This window comes from Apium graveolens, chromosome 4, assembly GCF_009905375.1.
Source record: "Apium graveolens cultivar Ventura chromosome 4, ASM990537v1, whole genome shotgun sequence".
NCBI lineage: Eukaryota > Viridiplantae > Streptophyta > Magnoliopsida > Apiales > Apiaceae > Apium > Apium graveolens.
In genome coordinates this window covers 251056596-251077541 of record NC_133650.1, presented here as the reverse complement: position 1 = coordinate 251077541, position 20946 = coordinate 251056596, and the positions used below count along the sequence as shown (strand labels likewise).

At 36.3% G+C, this 20946-nt stretch overlaps 2 protein-coding genes and 1 pseudogene across 2 annotated transcripts; 1 reads left to right on the top strand and 2 right to left on the bottom strand.

The window, feature by feature from the left end:
• Positions 1 to 712: 712 nt before the first annotated feature.
• On the top strand, positions 713 to 3172 carry LOC141719503 (uncharacterized). The gene has a single exon (XM_074521884.1). The coding sequence runs from the start codon at positions 713 to 715 to the stop codon at positions 3170 to 3172; it is 2460 nt and encodes an 819-aa protein (XP_074377985.1).
• A 485-nt stretch (positions 3173 to 3657) lies between these two features.
• On the bottom strand, positions 3658 to 4305 carry LOC141717098 (zinc finger A20 and AN1 domain-containing stress-associated protein 10-like). Its single transcript, XM_074519211.1, has one exon. It carries the CDS (start codon positions 4245 to 4247, stop codon positions 3816 to 3818), a length of 432 nt encoding a protein of 143 aa, XP_074375312.1. The 5' UTR covers positions 4248 to 4305; the 3' UTR covers positions 3658 to 3815.
• Positions 4306 to 5886: 1581 nt separating this feature from the next.
• LOC141719502 (uncharacterized) overlaps positions 5887 to 20946 on the bottom strand; it is a 29585-nt pseudogene continuing 14525 nt past the window's right edge.

Genomic DNA, 20946 nt, shown 5'->3' with positions numbered 1-20946 from the left:
CCGCGGAAATTATCTGCGATCCGTGAGCTGGGGGTATTTTCGTACTTACCCCGTACCGCGGACAATTTCCGTGGTCCCCTACATCATATTTTAATACCCAGCCATTCGATTCACCATCCAACGGTGGAAAAACCGTTTGTTACAAAACGGTCTACAACAACTGTTTGTTGTAGACCGTTTCCCATTTTAAAAAAGAAAGAAGGAATCTAAATATAAAAATTGATATGATTAGATATCAATGTTGTTTTATGAGTTGGTGAATTATTAGCGGGAATCTGAATTTCAGGTAGCTAGCTGCTCCAGAGATACAGTTTAACTAAATATATCTGTCATTCTAGAATCTGGATCATATGCAGGGGCGGAGGCACAACAAAGGTTGTGGTGGGCTGCAGCCCAGGGTAAAAAAAATATTCAATATTTTTATATGTTCCAGCCCAAACATTTTGATGTCAGCCCATCCCAAATTTTTTAGTAAACACCTTAGACTCACAATCACAAAAGCAGTACATCGAGTTAGAGTTACATAACACAAAAACACCAAAGTTCTATAATTAGTTATCAATATTCAAGAAGGGAAGAAGAAGTAGAGATTTACAGGTAACAAGATTATTCATCTCTTTCTTGATTTATTGTTTATGTTCTTCCCAATTAGGTTTTTTAATTTACAATCCTTTTTAATCTCTTTTGCTCTCTTTTTTACAGGACATGTATAATGGCATCTCAGGGGAAAAAGAGGGGAAGAACATTATTTTTATTTTTCAAATCAAGTGTATCTACACTCGCAAATGAGGTACAAATACAATCTCCATCTATTGTTGATATTGAAGAAAACCCATCTACAAGAGTTGAAAATGATGAACCTATTTTTAAATCTCCAAGAGTTGAAATCGATCTTAAAACTCTTGAACGAGTTCCTGGAATTCAAATTCCTATATGGCAACATCCCGTTAATCAAAGAGATGCAATAAGACGAGCTTATATCAAAATGGGTCCGTATCAACCTAAGTTAGTAGAGTATCCAAGAACAAGATATGGAACACAGACACAACCTCGTAGATTTCAATATTCGTGGTTTGAAAATTTTCGTTGGCTAGAGTACTCTCCGGAAAAGGATGCAATATTTTATTTTCCTTGTTATATTTTTGAAAAAAAATCACCTCTTCATCCCACATTTACTATTGATGGATTTAATTGTTGGAAGAGGGTTAATGATGGACCGAGATTTCCACTTATATTGCACGTGGGAGTTCCTAAATCACCGCATAGGAAAGCAGTACAATGCGTTGAAGAATTAACAAAAGTAAGAGGACATGTTGATAAAGTGTTGAATGCTCAAAGTGAAGAAGAAATTCAGAAAAATAGGTTGCGACTTAAAGCAACCATTAAAAGTATTCGATGGCTTAGTTTGCAGGCTTGTGCATTTAGAGGTCACGATGAATCTCCAACTTCTATCAATCGTGGCAATTTTATAGAGATGGTAAAATTTATAGGTCGAATGAATGAAGACATTGGTGATATTGTGTTAGAAAGAGCTCCAAAAAATGCAAAATATACTTCACCGACTATTCAAAAAAAAAATTTGCACATTATCGCAAATAGAGTCAGAGGAAAAATTCGTGAAGAAGTTCGAGATGCAAAATTCTGTATATTGGTTGATGAAGCCAAAGATTCAGCAAATAAAGAAGAGATGTCAATTATTTTGAGGTTTGTTGACCGTCTTGGTGTCTTACGAGAGCGTTTCTTTGAGATTGTTCATGTTCCAAACACTAGTGCTGCAACATTGAAAGAAAAAATATCCACTATTCTTTCTCGATATAATTTGCACAGCTCTAACATGTGGGGTCAAGGGTACGACGGTGCTAGCAATATGTCAGGTTCTTGGAATGGACTTCAGGCTCTATTTCTTAAGGAGTGTCCTTATGCATATTACATACACTGCTTTGCTCATAGATTACAACTAGCATTAGTTGGAGCTTCTACAAAAGAGACTTCTGTTTATCTAATTTTCTCAAAACTTTCAGCCATTGTTAATTTTATTGGTTGTTCTCCAAAATGGCATACTGAGTTACATTCTTCCCAAATTATTAAAATTGCTAATATGGTGACTTTGGGTGAGCGTGATACTGGAAGAGGTAGAAATCAGATTGGCAATCTTCATAGGAGTGGTTCAACTCACTGGAGCTCTCATTTTGATTTCATTTACAGTTTAATAGATATGTATGGAGCAACCATTTCAGTGCTTGAAAGTATTGTTGAAGAAGGTAATTCTAGTTCACTACGTAGAGAAGCAACTGGTTGTTTAATCTTTATGAGATCATTTGATTATATTTTCACACTTCATATGATGCATAAAATTATGGGGGTCATCGATTTACTTTGTCGAGCTTTACAACACAAATCTCTTGACATTGTAAGTGCCATGGATCTTGTTTCAACTACGAAGACACTGCTACTTACCTTGAGGGAAGAAGGATTTGATCATCTCCTTTTGTATGTGCAATCTATTTGTCCACAACATGGTGCTGAAATTCCAGATTTTGATGCTTTGTACAAAAGTGCAACAGGTCGTTCATGCCAACAAAAAAACTCAATGACAATCAGCCAACACTACCATTTTAATATCTTTAATTCAGCAATTGATTTTCAGCGAGAGGAGCTGAATTCCAAATTTAGTGATGGAGCAGTTGAACTTCTTGTACTTAGCTCTGCGTTAGACCCAAAAGACAATTTTAAATTATTTAAAGCTGAGGAGCTTTACAAGCTTGCCGAAAAGTTTTATCCAAAAGACTTTACTGAACAGGAAAGGCATTACTTGAAATGTCAACTTGAGCATTATAAACTTGATGTGGTTCATCACGAGAGCTTTCAAAATCTGTGTACCATCAATGAGTTATATTGCAGATTAGTCGAAACAAGCAAGTTGCAGCACTATAATTTGATTGACCGGTTGATTCGTCTAGTTTTAACTTTACCAGTTTTTACCGCAACGACAGAACGCTCCTTTTCAGTTATGAAACTTGTTAAAACTGCTCTACGCAATAAAATGGAAGAGGAGTTTTTACAAGATTCTATGATGCTTTACATTGAACGAGACCTTGTTGAAGATATCGATTCAGATTCGATAATAGATGAATTTTATTCAATTAAAAATCGAAGGCTGCAACTCAAATAACAAGTAAGATTACTCAAATTTAATAGCTAATTTGTAATACTTATATGATAATATTAAATGTTTATGAGTAAGTCAGGGCCTGATTTTCACTCACTCTTGTTTTGTAGGTATAAAGCAACTGCTGGTTTGTTTTCTGCTGGTTACCACTACTTTGCGGCTTGTGTTAGTAACCTCTATTTAATCTTATTACCGTACTTGTTATATGTTTGATAGCCTAGGTAAGATTATAATCCTGTCTCCGCCCTTGATCATAAGGTTTAGTCCAAATCCTGCAGCGTCATTTTCTATTATAATTGTCGATAAACAATTTAGATTGGGTCGGATTTCAGATTGCAGCAGATATTTTTTCCCTCAACATATACCAGCAACTGGGGGAGGACCTGTCTTTGGCTCTACTGTGTGGATCAAGTGATGACTAATGAGCACATGCACACAAGATACAAGCCTTGATAATTTAAAGTCAAAATTAACGACCTTGGTAATCATGTAATCATCCTTTAAGCAAAACTAAAATTTCATACAAAAACGCAAAAAATATATACCAATTTCAGAAGATTCAAAAGACACTAAAAATTATAAACAAAAGATAAACCAACTACAATAAAGGTTCTGGTTCTGATATTACTAACTTATGGGTCGATGTTTATACTCTCTCGCCCAACCTATCACGAACAACCAAAGGATTATCCCTGGCCAAAGCAACACGTCCAGTGGTTTTATAATCAAAAGGGCATGAATGTTCCTCTGGATACCGATGCATGCTACAAAACTTGCCTCCACAACGACATGCAAACCCCAGCAATCCTATCTTTTTCTTGCAACACAAGCAACGGCTAGATTTGTTTTTCCCCAGGGAGCTATCATCAACAACTTTCTCATTCGAGACTTGATGCACAGAGGAAGTAATGGAATCATTAATTACTTTGATATCATCTGCAGGTTGGGGCAGTGATATATGTTGTTTGACAAAGTGTAGGTAGCACTTTGAGCAGAGATTACGATTTGCGGGAGATCCATAGAAACCACAATTGTTGGCACATAGCGTTGTCGGACTGCTATCGGATGAGGAAGACATGTTTAAAGAGACGTTGTATTAAAACTTAATCGTGACTCGTGAGTAAAGAAGTATAATTTTTCGCTCCTGGATGCATGAGAAATCTGTCAACGAGTGTATGTATATTTATACAGTTTTTGGCTATTAATAGCAGACTAGGATTCGAAATTTGATTTTCACTATCCTAGGAAAATTATCTAGAAGACCAGCTAGGATTCTGAAACTGGGTCAAGTTCTAAACAAAAAATATTTAGGAACCTGATGCTTGCTTATATTTCTCAGATGTTTCTAGAACAGTCCCGCATAATTACTAAGAACATAATAATTTGAAAATATTTTTAAAATAAATGAAATAGGCCTTTTAGATCAAATATTATACAATATCTTATATTTTAATATTTAAAATGCCATCAAAATATTAAGTTATTAATTATGTCAACAGCATATTATAAAATATTATTATTATTATTATTATTATTATTATTATTATTATCATCTTTAAATATGATAAAGTTGTACTGTTACAATTTTATTAACCACGTATTTTATATTTCATTTTCAATAATAAATAAGTTATCTTAAAATACATTTTTTGTCAAGCTCAAAATAATAATATAACTAAATAATATTTAATTTTAATGAGTCATAATATTATATTATAAGTTGCTTAAGTTGATTTCTTGACTTATAAGTTTGGAACTGAAGGCTTATATATTTAATTTTCGGTAGGCTTCATTTGTTATAAAGAGTGTTATAATAAGTGTTAAACTCCATTCTTTGAGCTCCACTTGTTATATTTGATTAGTGTTATAATGAAAAAAAATTATTAAGACTTGAGAGGAAAACATGTAGCAAAGTAAATAAAAAAGGGTTTTCAGAAAAAGAAAATGTGGTGTATGTTCTATAAAATTATATGTAATTTTGAGAAGAGGCTCTTTTTTAAGAATTAAAAGAGCTAATTCTAGAGCAACCCATAGCATCCCCTACTCCTGATGAAACAACCCACCTTCACTATTTCCTAAATAAGCCCTTAAAGTTCTTGTCTCGGCCTCTTTAGGTATACTGGATGAATTGTAATTGATAATATCATCCATACTATTATCCATTTGTTTGTAGTGCGGATGTGCTAGCAGTAAAAATTTGTATTATAAAAATGATAGTGAAATATTTAATCTGAATGCTAGACAAACAATCTAGTAAAAGCTACTAAATGTATATTTATAATGTTAATGTTCTTGAGCTCTACAAAATTTTCATCAACTGCAAAAACAAGGCAATACCTCTAAAATATGCAAATCTTTGGTGATAGATGTTTGATACCTGGCATCAAATGTTTGCATTACATAGTTACTGTATAACCTTTTAATATGTTAGTCTACTCTTACCACACAACAGATAGCAGGGAACACTATTACTTACAAAAGTACAAGGGGTCATTTTTGTTTGTCAGCTGCACCAGAATGTTCTGTTGAAACTCAATTACAAGTGGCCTTACTAGGGTGCAGTACTGGGGGAGAAATTTAAACTCTGTAAAAACAACTCTTGATATGGATCCAAAGTAATTTGCATTAGTTACTATTTCATCTTCGCCAGATTATCACCTGATGTCTCCTATAGAAAACAAAATACAGAAAATTTAATAGACATGACATATGCAAAGTCACCGTGAATCCTCTCTTTCAAGCTTTCCAATTTCCTACTGACACTTTCTTTCTGCCTCTTGAAGTTCTCTTTCAGCATCCTCATCTTCTTTATCGTCACGATCTTCAAATTCCTTTACTACTGCCATTGCTTTCCCAACAGGATCCCCTAAGTTCAGATATCAATCCACCACCAATCTTGTACTCCTCTTCGTCTCCAACAAGAAACAAACGTTGATCATGTTGGAAAAACTTAGAGAAAAAAGAAGACACCTACATTTTGCAGAGAACTTGTACTGCTATATTTCTTGTTATTTCTTTTCTTCTTCTAAAACTCAAGGTAAACTAGCCATTATATAGGCTTTACAAACATATTAAAACTAACTATTACCAAAACTAACCACTACTAATTAATGGGTAAATTACATGTCCATAATTTACTCCATAACTCCACTACCCCACTACTAAACAATTCTAAAATAATATTTTTCTCTAATAATTAATCTATTGCTAAATATCTAATAATTAAATAAACAAATAATTAATAACTAAATTTAAGATTATTCCAACATTCACCCCCATAATCTTAAATTTACCTCTTCGCCTGTGATGCACTTCTCACCACCATCAATTTTGATGCACTTTCTCATCAAAAACACTTTGGAGCACTTTCTCTCCAAAAACACTTTGGAGCACTTTCTCTCCAAAAATACTTTGGATCTTTCCACAACTCTAAAGGAGTGGTTCTCCCTCGATCAATTGTGCCAACCTTTCTTCATCATTCTGAAATCTACAATTCTTTGACAGATGCCCATATTTTTTGCATTTGTAAAAGTCATGGAAAATATTAAGGATAATATATATATATATATATATATATATATATATATATGTATATGTGTATTTTTATAAGAGTTTTATAACCCCTGGATCATATGGCTCTCATACCATGTGGGAAAAATTTAGAGAAAAAAGAAGACACCTACATTTTGCAGAAAACTTGTACTGCTATATTTCTTGTTATTTCTTTTCTTCTTCTAAAACTCAAGGTAAACTAGCCATTATATAGGCTTTACAAACATATTAAAACTAACTATTACCAAAACTAACCACTACTAATTAATGGGTAAATTACATGTCCATAATTTACTCCATAACTCCACTACCCCACTACTAAACAATTCTAAAATAATATTTTTCTCTAATAATTAATCTATTGCTAAATATCTAATAATTAAATAAACAAATAATTAATAACTAAATTTAAGATTATTCCAACAGATCAGGTCATGTTGCCACCGGAATGTCCACAGCCAATAGCTTCTTATCATACTACAAACATGAAAAATAACAGGTGCATATCACCATCACAAAACAATTTATTTGCAAAGATGCTTGTTTACTGATTCTTTTTTCTATTAAAAAGAGCCCCCCTCCCCCCTCCACTTTCTTGTACTCCCTGTTGGGCTTTTAATCAAGACTGTTGGGCTATCAAGACTGCTGGGCTTGTTTTATTTTAATTGCTGAATAAATAATAGATAGAATTATCAGATATAGTCGTGTGACTTAGTCATGCACGTAGTTGAGTAGTTTTAGGAAGCGTTTGAATTAGTAGCAGTACTGGAGTAATAGTAGGAATGTTTTCAGTTTTTTTCTGCACCACCTTCCTGGTTGGTTTCTATTATTTATGTATTGCAGTTTCTTTTAGTAATACAACAACGCAACTTTCTTTTCTCAGTTTTATATCTCAAACACTTTACATAAGTCTGTCTGTATAAAGATTGCAGACAATATTTTGGTATCAGAGCTTGATAAAACCAGTGGATGCCCAAGTGCATGCCTAAGACATCAGTTGTAATGGAGACGCAGAAGCACAAAGAAGGCACTATTAGTTTGAGTTATCCTATGTTGGCGAAGAACAACTACACGTCGTGGTCACTAAAGCTAAAAGTCTATATGCAAGCACAAGGAGTGTGGGATGCTATAGACCCAGATGACCCAAAGGTAGTTGTAGAAGCAAGGATGGATAAAATAGCATTAGCTACTATCTACCAGAACATACCAGAGGAGGTATTGCTATCCATTGCTGAGAAGACATCCGCCAAGGAGGCCTGGGATGCGATCAAGATAATGTGCATAGGCGCTGACCGTGTATAAAAGGCGAAAGTACAGACGTTAAAGACGGAGTTTGAGATGATGAGCATGAGGGAAACGGACCAGCTTGACGACTTTTGTATGAAGTTGTATGGTATAGTAACAAATATCCGTGTTCTAGGAGAAAAGATGGAGGAATCCAACGTCGTGAAGAAATTGCTTCGTGCAGTTCCTTCAAGATATTTGCAGATTGCTTCAACCATAGAGCAATTTGGAAATATGGAAGAGATGACGGTAGATGAGGTGGTGGGTCGACTGAAGGCCCATGATGAAAGGTTGCGTGGACAGGCAGAAAGCACTGGAGGTCAACTTCTGTTAACTCGGGAGGAGTGGCAGAAAAGATCGAATAAGGGTGGCCTTGAAAAGTATCATTCTGGAGGTGGGAGTCGTGGTAAAGGAAAAGGTTTTGCCAAAAGCCACAGTACAGACAAAGGAAAACAGGGCCAAGCCGAAGATGGAGGTCGTGAAAATGGCTCAAGACGTGATAGGAGTAAGCTGAAATGCTATAATTGTGGCATTTACGGTCATTACGCATCAGAATGCAGAAAACCAAGGCGAGAAAAAGAGAAAAAACAAGAGGCAAATTTGACACAGATAGTTGATGACGAGCCAGCACTTCTGTTTTCTGAAAATAATACAAGTGACGGTGAGCTTGTCTTACTAAACGAGGGAGGAGTTGTTCCTAAGCTAAGTGCAGATGGTGATAGAAAAATACAGAGCAACTTATGGTATCTTGATAACGAGGCAAGCAACCATATGACTGGGGATCGATCTAAATTCAAGGAACTAGATGGAAATGTAGCTGGGCAGGTTCGTTTCGGAGATGGATCAACAGTCAGCATAAAGGGAAAGGGATCGATAGTTTTTAAATGCAAGAATGGAGAACAGAGGTTGTTGAAAGAGGTATATTTTATCCCAACTCTTTGTAGTAATATCATATCTTTGGGTCAACTGTCAGAAGAGGGGAACAAAGTAATTATGAAAGCTGAATTCTTGTGGGTTTATGACACGTCTGGAAAGCTGGTGATGAAGGTATGTCGATCTCCAAATAGACTCTATAAAATAATTATTGAGGATACAGGAGGTGTTTGCTTGTTGTCAAGAGCTGAGGAAACTACTCGGTTGTGGCACACCAGACTGGGCCACGTTAATTTTAAGGCTATATTAATTATGTCAGAAAATGATATGGTGTATGGTTTGCCAAAAATGGTACAACCAAAAGTTGTGTGCCAGGGTTGTTTGGTATCTAAACAGACCAAAAAATCATTTCATTCAAAAACAACGTTCACTGCAAGCAAAATTCTGGAGCTCATCCATGGTGACTTGTGTGGTCCCATTTCACCGCCAACACCAGGTGGCTGTCACTACTTCATGCTGCTAGTTGATGATTTCAGTAGAGTTATGTGGGTGTACATATTGAAAACAAAGGATGAGGCTCTGGATTCTTTCAGAAAGTTCAAAGCTCTGGTTGAAAATGGTCGTGAAGAAAAAATAAAAATCTTGAGGACAGACAGAGGTGGGGAGTTTTGCTCAGCAAAATTTAATGAATTTTGTGATGATGCAGGCATCATGAGACATCTCACGGCACCATATTCCCCGCAGCAAAATGGGGTGGTTGAACGTCGGAATAGAACCGTGGTTGAGATGGAAAGAAGCTTGTTGAAAGAAAGGGAAATGCCATCAAGATTTTGGGGTGAAGCAGTAAGGAACGCTGTTTACTTGTTGAACCGACTACCCACTAGAGCTCTAACTGGAAAAACACCCTACGAGGCTTGGTCAGGTAACAAACCAAACATTGATCATGTTAAAATTTTTGGGTGTATGTCACATATGAAAATTCCTGTTGTTTGTGTTAAGAAGTTGGATGACCGGAGCAAGCCGGTTGTGAACCTCGGTAAAGAACCAGGGTCCAAGGCATATCGTTTATTTGATCCAAAATCAGGGAGAATCCATGTAAGCAGGGATGTCATATTTGAGGAATCGAAAGGATGGCCATGGAATGACATAGAGATGGGTAAGGGTGTTGTAGCACCTACATTTTCTGTGATCAACATTAGCACAGGGGTGACAGAAACTAGTGAGCTTGAGCTGGAATCCCAATCACCTTCATTTCAGTCGACTCCATACACTCCTGAGAATTCTCGACTGTTAGAGTCCTCACAGTCAGCTGAACAAACAAGCAGAGCAACAGATTCATCACAAAGCATTGAACCGAGAAGATTCAGGTTGTTGGGAGAAATTTATGATGAAACAGAAGAGATAGAATTGCCTGATGATTTACTTCTGCTAAGTGTGGAAGAGCCCTCAAACTACCATGAAGCAGCCAAAGAAAAGGAGTGGAAAATTGCAATGAATCAAGAGATAGAATCGATAGAAAAAAATCAGACTTGGAGGCTAACAGAACTACCAGTTGGAAAAAGGGCGATTGGGCTAAAGTGGGTTTTCAAAGTAAAGAAAAATACTGAAGGAGAAGTCATCAAGTACAAAGCCCGTCTCGTAGCAAAAGGTTATGTACAAAAACAAGGGGTTGACTATGAAGAAGTTTTTGCCCCGGTTACTCGGTTGGAGACAGTCCGGTTGATCTTGGCTCTTGCAGCTAAAAATGGATGGGAAGTCCATCATTTAGATGTAAAATCCGCCTTCCTTAATGGCGATTTGCAAGAGGAGGTATATGTTTTTCAGCCTGAAGGTTTCGAAAAAACTGGTGAGGAACATAAAGTGTACAGGCTTATGAAAGCTCTCTACGGACTGTGTCAGGCGCCAAGGGCATGGTATGCTCGCTTAAGGAGATGTCTTGAAGGACTGGGTTTTACTAAATGTCAACACGAGCATGCGGTTTATACACGTAGAGAAGGATATGAGTCTCTGATAGTGGGTGTCTATGTGGATGATTTAATAATTACTGGGACAAGGCTGTCGAATATAGGAAAATTTAAAGAGCAGATGGCTAAAGAGTTTGACATGTCTGATTTAGGCAAGTTGTCATACTACCTGGGTATTGAGGTCGAGCAAGGAAAGGACTACATAGAACTGAAGCAGGCTGCGTATGTGAGAAAATTATTGGAGAAAGCTGGGATGTCTGAGTGTAACTCTGTGAAATATCCTATGGAGCCTAAAATCCAGTTGCATAAGGACGAGAAAGGAAAGGCTGTGAACCCAACTGATTATAAAAGCCTTGTGGGTAGTCTGAGATATTTGGTGCACACACGCCCAGATATTTCATTTTCAGTTGGTGTTGTTAGCAGATACATGGAAAGACCCACTGTCCTCCACTTGAATGCAGTGAAGCGTATAATGCGATACGTACGTGGAACTTTGGACTTCGGACTGGTTTACTTGAGAGGTAAAGGGAATTACCTGTTAGCAGGGTTTTCGGACAGTGATTTAGCTGGCAACTTGGATGACAGAAAGAGCATAGGTGGGTTAGCATTTTATCTAAATGAAAGTTTAATATCCTGGGTGTCACAGATTCAAAAATGTGTAGCTTTATCTTCGTGTGAAGCCGAGTTTATGCCTGCAACTGCTGCAGCATGTCAAGGCATATGGTTGCGTAAAGTTCTAAATCAAATCTCGGATGCATACATTGGACCTGTGGAACTGTACGTTGACAATAAATCTGCAATTGATCTGTCAAAGAATCCAGTATTTCATGGACGCAGCAAATATATTGATATTCGTTACCACTTTATTAGAGATTGTGTTGAGCGTGGAGAAGTGATCCTGAAGCATGTTCGAACAGAGGAGCAGAAGACTGATATTTTAACCAAAGCCATGTCGAAGGTGAAGTTCGAGCAGATGAGAGCGTTACTGGGAGTTAAAGATTTAGTCAAGAAAAGTCTTTGATTAAGGAGGTGAATGTTGGGCTTTTAATCAAGACTGTTGGGCTATCAAAACTGCTGGGCTTGTTTTATTTTAATTGCTGAATAAATAATAGATAGAATTATCAGATATAGTCGTGTGACTTAGTCATGCACGTAGTTGAGTAGTTTTAGGAAGCGTTTGAATTAGTAGCAGTACTGGAGTAATAGTAGGAATGTTTTCAGTTTTTTTCTGCACCACCTTCCTGGTTGGTTTCTATTATTTATGTATTGCAGTTTCTTTTAGTAATACAACAACGCAACTTTCTTTTCTCATTTTTATATCTCAAACACTTTACATAAGTCTGTCTGTATAAAGATTGCAGACAATACTCCCTCGGTCCCAGTCTCCCAGACTTAAGCAATCCAGCCAAACTCAGCCCATTATCTGATAGAAGTGATATATCTTCACTCAACCTATTATCTGATGTAATCACCTAATATATGTACAGGTACAGTCTTACATAATAAACAACTTAAATTGAAGGAAAATGACTATTTTCTATTGATCGAAGCCCTAATATGTAAATGATGAACCATTACTACATGTTGTTTAGTATGTATGTGATAATTAGACACATATACTTTGTGTACATGGGCGGACCCAGGGCTAAGCTCAGGTCGGGTCCAGCCCGAGTTAATTTAAGTGGTAACAAACTTTCACATGTAATATGTGGTTACAGAAATTGTTCAGCCCGGTTAATCTTATTCTCCTAGGTCTATCTTATGATCCTAAACCATTTTTTTTATTCATTTTAATCTATATAGTGTCCATTGATTGTAGTGATACGATTGTGAGGAAAATGGTCATGCAGTGTTATATTTTTAAGAACGGCTAATAAACTAACGTTAAGACCCACCAAGCTTTAGGTAGAGGAAAAATCCACCAAGAAAACCCTAAAGGATCACTCTAACCCAGCAAGCATAAGCTATAAAGGAGAAAATATATTAAGAGAATTAAGAACAAACTAAATCATTTATTTATTCATCAAAATCTCTTCAGAAATGAGTACTTGACCCCCGTAAATACTAATTCTTACAAAGTAAAATACAAGGAAGCACAATTATAAAAATAACAAATCAATTAAAATAAAGCAGAATATCATAGCTGATTGAGGAGAGATCCGCTGCCAACTCAGCCTAATTGTCTTGTCATAATTCAGGGTTGACATAGTTACATGCAAAATAAATTGTCTTTATGAACTCAAAACCTCTTCAGAAAAAATTTACTCCAATCTTTCTTCCACTAATTAAGCATTCAGATCTCCTTTACCTCTATATTTATTTCTTCGACTTGATCGCCTAAATTCCTCAATTAGTATGTTGACAAAGTCAAGCTACTTAGGCACGTGTTATGGTTTTCTGTCCTTGCGAGGGGCTGCCACTATGCCAGCCTTAGTGAGGTCAATACAGTGTAAAATACAATCAAATCTAACTTTTAATATTTCAAGTAACAGAAAACAAACTTTATTTAAACAATAAACTCTGTTACAGTATGGAACTGTTACCTCTCAGTGATGAACAAATATCACGAGAGCTGCTAGGGTTACAATGAATAATCTCTTCGAATATGATAACACTTCTAGTGTAAACCCTATGTCTGTGTTTATATACTACACAGTTACAAGATAATCGCTAATTGATATGGAATATAATTCTGCTTCCTAAAATATATCAATCAGATATCTTTTCTTCCAAGTATTCCATTCTTCACGGAACTCCTTCTTCATGCATATCTCTTCTTATGTTTATCTCGATCTTCTTTCCTTTAATCAGCTACTATCCTTATCTGAACATACTTCAGCACTTAAGTTATGATATCCATCTTCTGATGATTATCTCCTGATAATATAAGTACTGATATCCTTAAGTCCTGAATTCCAGTAAGTACTGATTTATCATGTTTAAGTAAGATCTGAAAACTAAACATAAATCATATTAGCCATGACATTATCAAATATATCTAACAATCTCCCCCAACTTGTAAATTAGCATAATATATAAGTTTAACAGATATTTGATGATGTCAAAAACATTAAGTACAAATGCATAAGAATTAGACTAGATAACTACAACTTACAGTCCTTAAAACTTTACCAATTTTTAACTTCTGATAAAAACTTCAGTCTGTACAAATATCAGAATTTAAGCAGTTGTAGATCTTGACTTGGCTTCACTTTCTGATCTCTCTGATGTCAGGAGTTGTTCTGAGATAGTTCTTCAACAAACTTCTCTCATCATATCTAAGTTCATCAATCATTCTCCTTTTAGCATCTTTAAGCTCTGCATTATCTTCACCAATTTGAAAGATTGCAGCCCTGAGATCATTAATCTTTGATTTTCTTATATCCTGATCCAGTCTGATCAAATAAGCTTTATCAGACTCAAGATTAAATTCCACAGTCCTGTAACCCAGAAAGGTAGTTATAATTTTAGCAGTGTTGGGCTTCATTTCAACTATATCACTCTTGTGATCTCTGTACTTTGGAACATATGTACTGTCAGACTTAACAGAATAAAGTCTTTTCTGTCTCTGAATCTGATCCTTCAAATAGTTTGCAGCACTTCCTGTCAATCTGTCATCCACTTGAAGTAAGAATAGTACATGCTCCAGTTCTTCAAAATACTTCAATGGAATGGCATTTTGCCTTATATGATAAACCTTACCATCTGTCATAAAGTACAACAAGATGTGTTTTTTCAAGTAGGTATGGTCAACTATTTGTACAGATTCCAGTTGATTCAATCTCTCAGGAGTTGCTCCAATACCTGGTTCACTCAAGGAAGTTGGATCATTGGTAGTGTTCTGTATTCTTCTTTCATCAGCACTTCCCAATCTAGTTTTATCTCTTGCTTCCTTTCCAGTAACTACTCTTGCTTCAAAACCACTTGCAGTAGTCTTCAGAGGTTGAGTTTGTTTTGCTTTAGTGAATCCTGGTAGGAGTTTCTTTGGTCTATCTTCTGATATCAAGTTAACTTGAGTTATGTCAGAGGTTACTTGCTTCTTTGGAATATCAGAACTTACTGTCTCTTGATTCTGAACAACTTGAGCCATGTCAGAGGTTGTTTTAAAAACTTTTCTTGAAGTCAGAGCAAGATCATCCTTTTCATCAGTGATTTCTTCATTCTCAGGAGGCACATAAACCTTGATAGGTTCACCAACCTTTTCTTTACCCTTGGATCTTGGATCTATCTGCGGTTGTGATTTAGTCAATATTGCTTCAGTATATGTCCTTTCTTTTATCACAATGCCTTTGAGTTTTGGAAGTGTCTTTTTACCAGAAGCTTCAGATTTAGATGTGACTTTTTCTGATTTAAGTCTGGCTTCTTCTTCCATTAAACTCTCCAAGTCCATTCCTGGATTTTCCTGAAGAAATAACTGTCTTGACATTTCTTCATCAAGATCTAAAATTTCATCAGAACTTATCCTTTTACCAGCATCAGAACTTGTCCTGTGACTTGTGATTTCAGCTTCTCTTGATGAGAAATCTCTACCTTGACTATGACCTCTACCCATTCCAGGGTTTCCTTGATCATCCTTTTCATCATCCTTCCCTTTCAGTGTCTTGTCAGTCTTGCATTTGGACTTAATTACTTTCTCCCCCTTTTTGGCAGCAACATGTAGTAGAAGAGAGACAAGCAATTCCACTGAGGCTTGGATTTCAGTAAGTTGAGATTGCTGAGCAGCTTGATTTTTCAGAATATCATCAATCTGAGCTTGTTGTGTTTCTTGACTCTAAGCTGTATTTTGAAATCATCAGTATTTAACATCTCATCAGCTTTTGTCAATTGCTCAGCCAGATTCTGTGCAGAAGGAGCACAGGTGACTGAGTTCCATTCCTTAGTCCACTCCTGTCCTGCAGGAGTTTCACTCCAAGGTACTGGTGCTTCTCTTGTAACAAACTTCTTAACAAGTTCAGATTTAAGAACTGTTTGTTGAGGAGCATGTTCTGAAGGACCTGCTTCATCAGCATCTGCTTGTAGAGCAGCATCACCAGTATCTCCAGCATTTGCAGTATCAGAACTTACAGAATCAGTATCTTCTGATAAAACAACAGTGTGAGTAGCAATGGAGGCTTCAGCATCCTCTGATTGCTGATCTGGTTCTAAGTTCTGATCAATAACCATATCCTGATGCTCACTGAAATTCTGAGCATCAGCATCTAGATGCAGAGAAGGTGTAGTAGATAACTCTGGAGTTTGAACAACATCAGTAACAGGTGTTGTTGAAGGATTAGTTGTTGTTGGAGCTTCTAAGAGAATTACTTCAGGCACAACCAAGGTCTGAATATCAATATCAGCACTTGTGCCTGGATCAACAAGAGATACAGATTTTTGAACAGGAGATATAGATGGTGTGGTGGCCTTTTCAGTAACAGCTTCCTGAGTTGGAGTTGATAGAGAAGTAGAAACTGGAGCAGATTCCTTTTCTTGTGAGATCGGAGATTCCTGATCCCCTTCCTTAGCTGCTGCTTCTTCATCATTTGAAACTAGCCTTTTTGCCCTCTGTTTCTTGTATCTCTTTGTAGATATGGATTCCTTGGGAGTTTCAGGAACAGTCATTCTTCTAAGCCTCTTGAGAAGCCTAGATCCCCCAATTCCAGAATCCTTCTGAGAAGTCACTTTCTCAGCTTCTTTAACAACAGGTTCTGAAGAAGGAACCTGTTCCTCAGTATCAGATTCATCTCTCAAAGCAATCTTCCTTCTCTTTTGAGGTGTTTGAGGAACAGTCTTTGTCCTCTTAGGCTTAGAAGATGAAGGGTTCACAGGAGGTTCTGAGGATGAGGGTTGAACTGTCTGTGAAGTTGAGAGATATGATCTAAGATATTGCCTTAATATAGGTTGAGTAGTATGGGTGGTAGGTGCTGATGGTTGTTGTGGTGTTTGGGAGGTTGTTGTTGATTGGACATCAGGATAAACAGATTTATAAGTATCAGGATCAGCATTTACTAAGATATGTTTTACAGACTGAGGAATCTGTAAAGGTCTAACCACTGGTTTCTTAGTGTCAGCATTTACCAGGTCATTAAAGTATCGTTTTGCAACTATAAAAGGTGGAGTTGAGGTACTAATTAGTTGAGGTTCATCAGTACAAAAAGTATATATAAGTTGACAGAATCTAGCAAAGTAGACAACATTCCTATCCTCTGTCATCCTATCCCCAATAAAACCAATTATAGCCGTTGCAAAATCAAAATGAGTTTGGTTTATAATGGCATACCCGATGTGCTGACTCATTATGGGGATGGCATCAAAATTCGAACACTTGTTCCCAAAAGCTTTAGTGATGCAGTCGAAGAAGAAGCTCCATTCCCTCCTGATATGAGCCCGTTTCAACTGCCCAAGCTTTGCCAAACTCTGTTCATATCCCAAACTGGCCATTAACTCCTGAAGAGCTGATTCCTCTGGAATTGAAAAGGTACATCCTTCTGGGAGATGTAGAGCCTTACGTATTGTACCAGGAGTGACTGCATATGAAGAATCACCCACTTCGAAAACAATACTAGGAGTACCATTTGGACCACCATTATCAAAGTTTCCAGTCCTCCAAAGTGTCAGAACTTGTTGACTTGAGAAGACGGAAGGTTGGGTCAACGCATACCCGATTTCACTATTGCAAGAAGATCTTGCACAAAATGCAATTCAGATTGAGCTTCAGCATTATCAAGAATAGCAGCATAATTGTTTGGAACAAATTTAGCTCCATCAATGATTAAATCCTTTGGTGCCATGAAATTAATCGAGATGTGTAAGTGCCTGTTAGGTGTTTGATAGAATGTCTATATGAAAAACCAACGTTAGAAGAAGTAAGAGAGTAAAAGCAAATAAAGAGAAAAAGTGTGAAAGGAAATAAAAGATTAAAAAATCCTCTCTCTGTATTACTTGTACCTTTAAAAAAAATGTAACTGTTGGACACCTGTCAGACATGCAGTAATAACGGATAGTTACTGGGCTCGAGAAAACAGTAATCATTACTTACCCACTTGCAGTTTTTCAAGGAAAAACCGTTCCATTTACCCAGTTATTCCATTAATCAAGGTGAAACAGTTTTAATTCAAAATTGAAACTGTTCCCACTTATTTAATTATTTATCACTGCAACATCAATATTCTAAAAAAAAATTCAAGTGAAAATGACCATAATAAATCAGATGAGCAAGTACTGATAAAATAAAATCAGAACTTAAGTTAAAACAGAATTTATATGGTCATCAGAATATGAATATATATCAGGATTTATCAATGCATTACAAAATATCTCAGAGACAAGATCTTGAAACAAAAACAAATTTCATTAATATATCAAGAGAATACATTCATGAAATTTAAATTACATCAGAACTTGTACAAGATTTCCCTAAGCTGGTAAACCTAACGTCAACAGCCTTTGTCCTAGCTCAAGAAGCAGGGCAAGGCTGATGATGAAGAAAAACAGGAAGAAGAAAATAAATCATTTCTTCTTCCTACTCTCGACAAACAGAATAGCGAGTCGAATGATTCGCTCTTGCTGGCGGAGAGCTTCCAGCCTTTCCTCCTCCAATCGCTCCAGATGGCGATGGTAATCCATATAGAAGAACAGGAGGTGGGTGAGTACCTCCTGTGGAACGGAGTCCCATATCTCATCAGGAATGGCAGTAACGTGCCATTCTTGCTGCCAATCAGCACAGCTTAGCTCCATGTTGAAAGTTTCATAGTTCAAAAACATATTGTATCTGACCATGGTGTTTTTGATATAAAAAGTATGAAGGTGAGTTTGTGAGAAAAGATTTGATTGGAAGGCTGATGTGAAGTGGTTGCTTATATAGGCAAGAGAATGCCAGGAAACGTAAAGAAATTTAATGCTTACAGTTGGAATTAATTCTACCTCGTCTCCCCAGACTTGGAAAAAGAAAAACATTCATTGGAAAGAGAAAACATGGTTTAATGCGCACAAGAAGCAAGTAAAAGTTGACTGTTCAAGTACGAGTACCACTATCCCTAACCATAGTGACTATTAATCTTCCACTTCAACATATTCAGGTTTAAACTGAGACTGTTGTCAAATTTTATCCACAAATAAGTCAAGTAAAGAATCAGACGTGAATATCATAACTTAGACTTATATCAGAACTTAACAGTCATCAGAACATAATCTCTTAACTCGAAAAATGAATGCCTATCTTAGTAAATCCTCACACAAATTCTGATTTATATTCTTCAGAACATAATCATCAGAACATGCAATCAAAACTTGTCCTCTTGTGTAATATGACACAATGACTATTCATCTAAAACAACATAGATCACCACAGTGATTTTCATCATTCATATGGAGTGGTTAGTGTGTGCATTAAGGTAAATATCAGACAAAGAGTAAAGTCTGATTCACTTCAGTACATCTTAGAAATAAGGCATAATTAAAACTTTGCTAAAGAGCTGTCATTATCCTGAAACCTACTGGTGAATGAGTTCATTCTTGAGTCCACCTCAACTATTGTGTGCTAATTTTGTGCATCTTTTTAAATTCCTTTTTACAGTGGCTTCTCAGTGTAAGTGAGTCACGACTGCTTATCAGAATTTATGCTATTATCAGAGTATTTCTCTATTAATCATAGAGTGTGAAAAGTCACCAAGAAAATATTTTATTTGCTTTTCTGATGCATATTACTTAATACCAGAAATGCACTTGGGTCTTCCCTTCCACGTTTTTACTCTAGATCTCAAAGGAGTACCTGATTTTTAATCCTTGTTTCATTTTTTTTTCTTTTGATAAGTGAGGTTTATCAGCACTTAGTTCATTCAACAGGTTTACTAGCATCAGAACTTAACAGATGAGCAGCATTATTCTAGTTTGTGACTTAGTAATAAGATAGACAAAGTAAACTCAACTAAGCTCAATTATAAGAATTTGCTTGTGTCAATAGATTTCCACAGAAATAATTACTTCTTACATGGGATCCCTTGTTTATTAAAGACTACTAGGTCAGCATCTAGCACAGTTATCCTCATAGGATTGAATAGTTACCTAAACAGACATATCACTATCAGAGTTTAAAAACATTGATCAGACAACAGTCGGTACTTAAACATATTTTTCATTTAAGCACAGAATACACAAAGAGATTGAATTCTGTAAATACTGATCATAAAGTCTGATGCAACAGAACAAAACTAAGCAGATTTAGAGAAAGAACCTGAAACCATTCCAAGTTCATTTACCAATCTTATAAAAGTAGCTTCACACAATAGTTTTGTGAAGATATCTGCTAGTTGTTGATCTGTTGGAATAAAGTGCAATTCCACTGTACCTTCATCTACATGTTCCCTGATGAAGTGGTACCCGATGCTGATGTGCTTTGTCATAGAGTGTTGAACTGGATTACCTGTCATAGCAATAGCACTTTGATTATCACAGTAAATAGGGATTTTGAAATATGTTAACCCATAATCCAGTAACTGATTCTTCATCCAAAGAATCTGTGCACAACAACTTCCTGCAGCAATATATTCTGCTTCTGCAGTTGATGTGGAAATTGACTTTTGTTTCTTGCTAAACTAAGAAACCAATCTGCCTCCAAGAAATTGGCAGCTTCCACTTGTGCTTGTCAATTTTGCAACCTGCAAAATCTGCATCTAAGTAACCTATTAGTTTAAAATCTGATTCTCTGGGATACCATAATCCCAGATCAGCTGTTCCCTTAAGATATTTAAAAATTCTTTTCACAGCTGTTAAGTGAGGTTCTCTTGGATCTGCTTGAAATCTTGCACAAAGACAGGTAGCATACATGATATCAGGTCTACTAGCAGTTAGATAGAGTAGAGAGCCAATCATACTCTGTAATCAGTAATATCTACTGATTTACCAGTATCCTTATCCAGTTTTGTTGCAGTGGCCATGGAAGTGGATGCACTTGAACAATCTTGCATTCTAAATTTCTTCAGCAAGTTTCTGGTGTACTTAGTTTGACAAATAAAAGTGCCTTCTTCATTTTGCTTGACTTGAAGGCCCAGAAAATAGCTAAGTTCCCCCATCATACTCATCTGATACCTTGACTGCATCAGTTTAGCAAACTTCTTGCAAAGTCTGTCA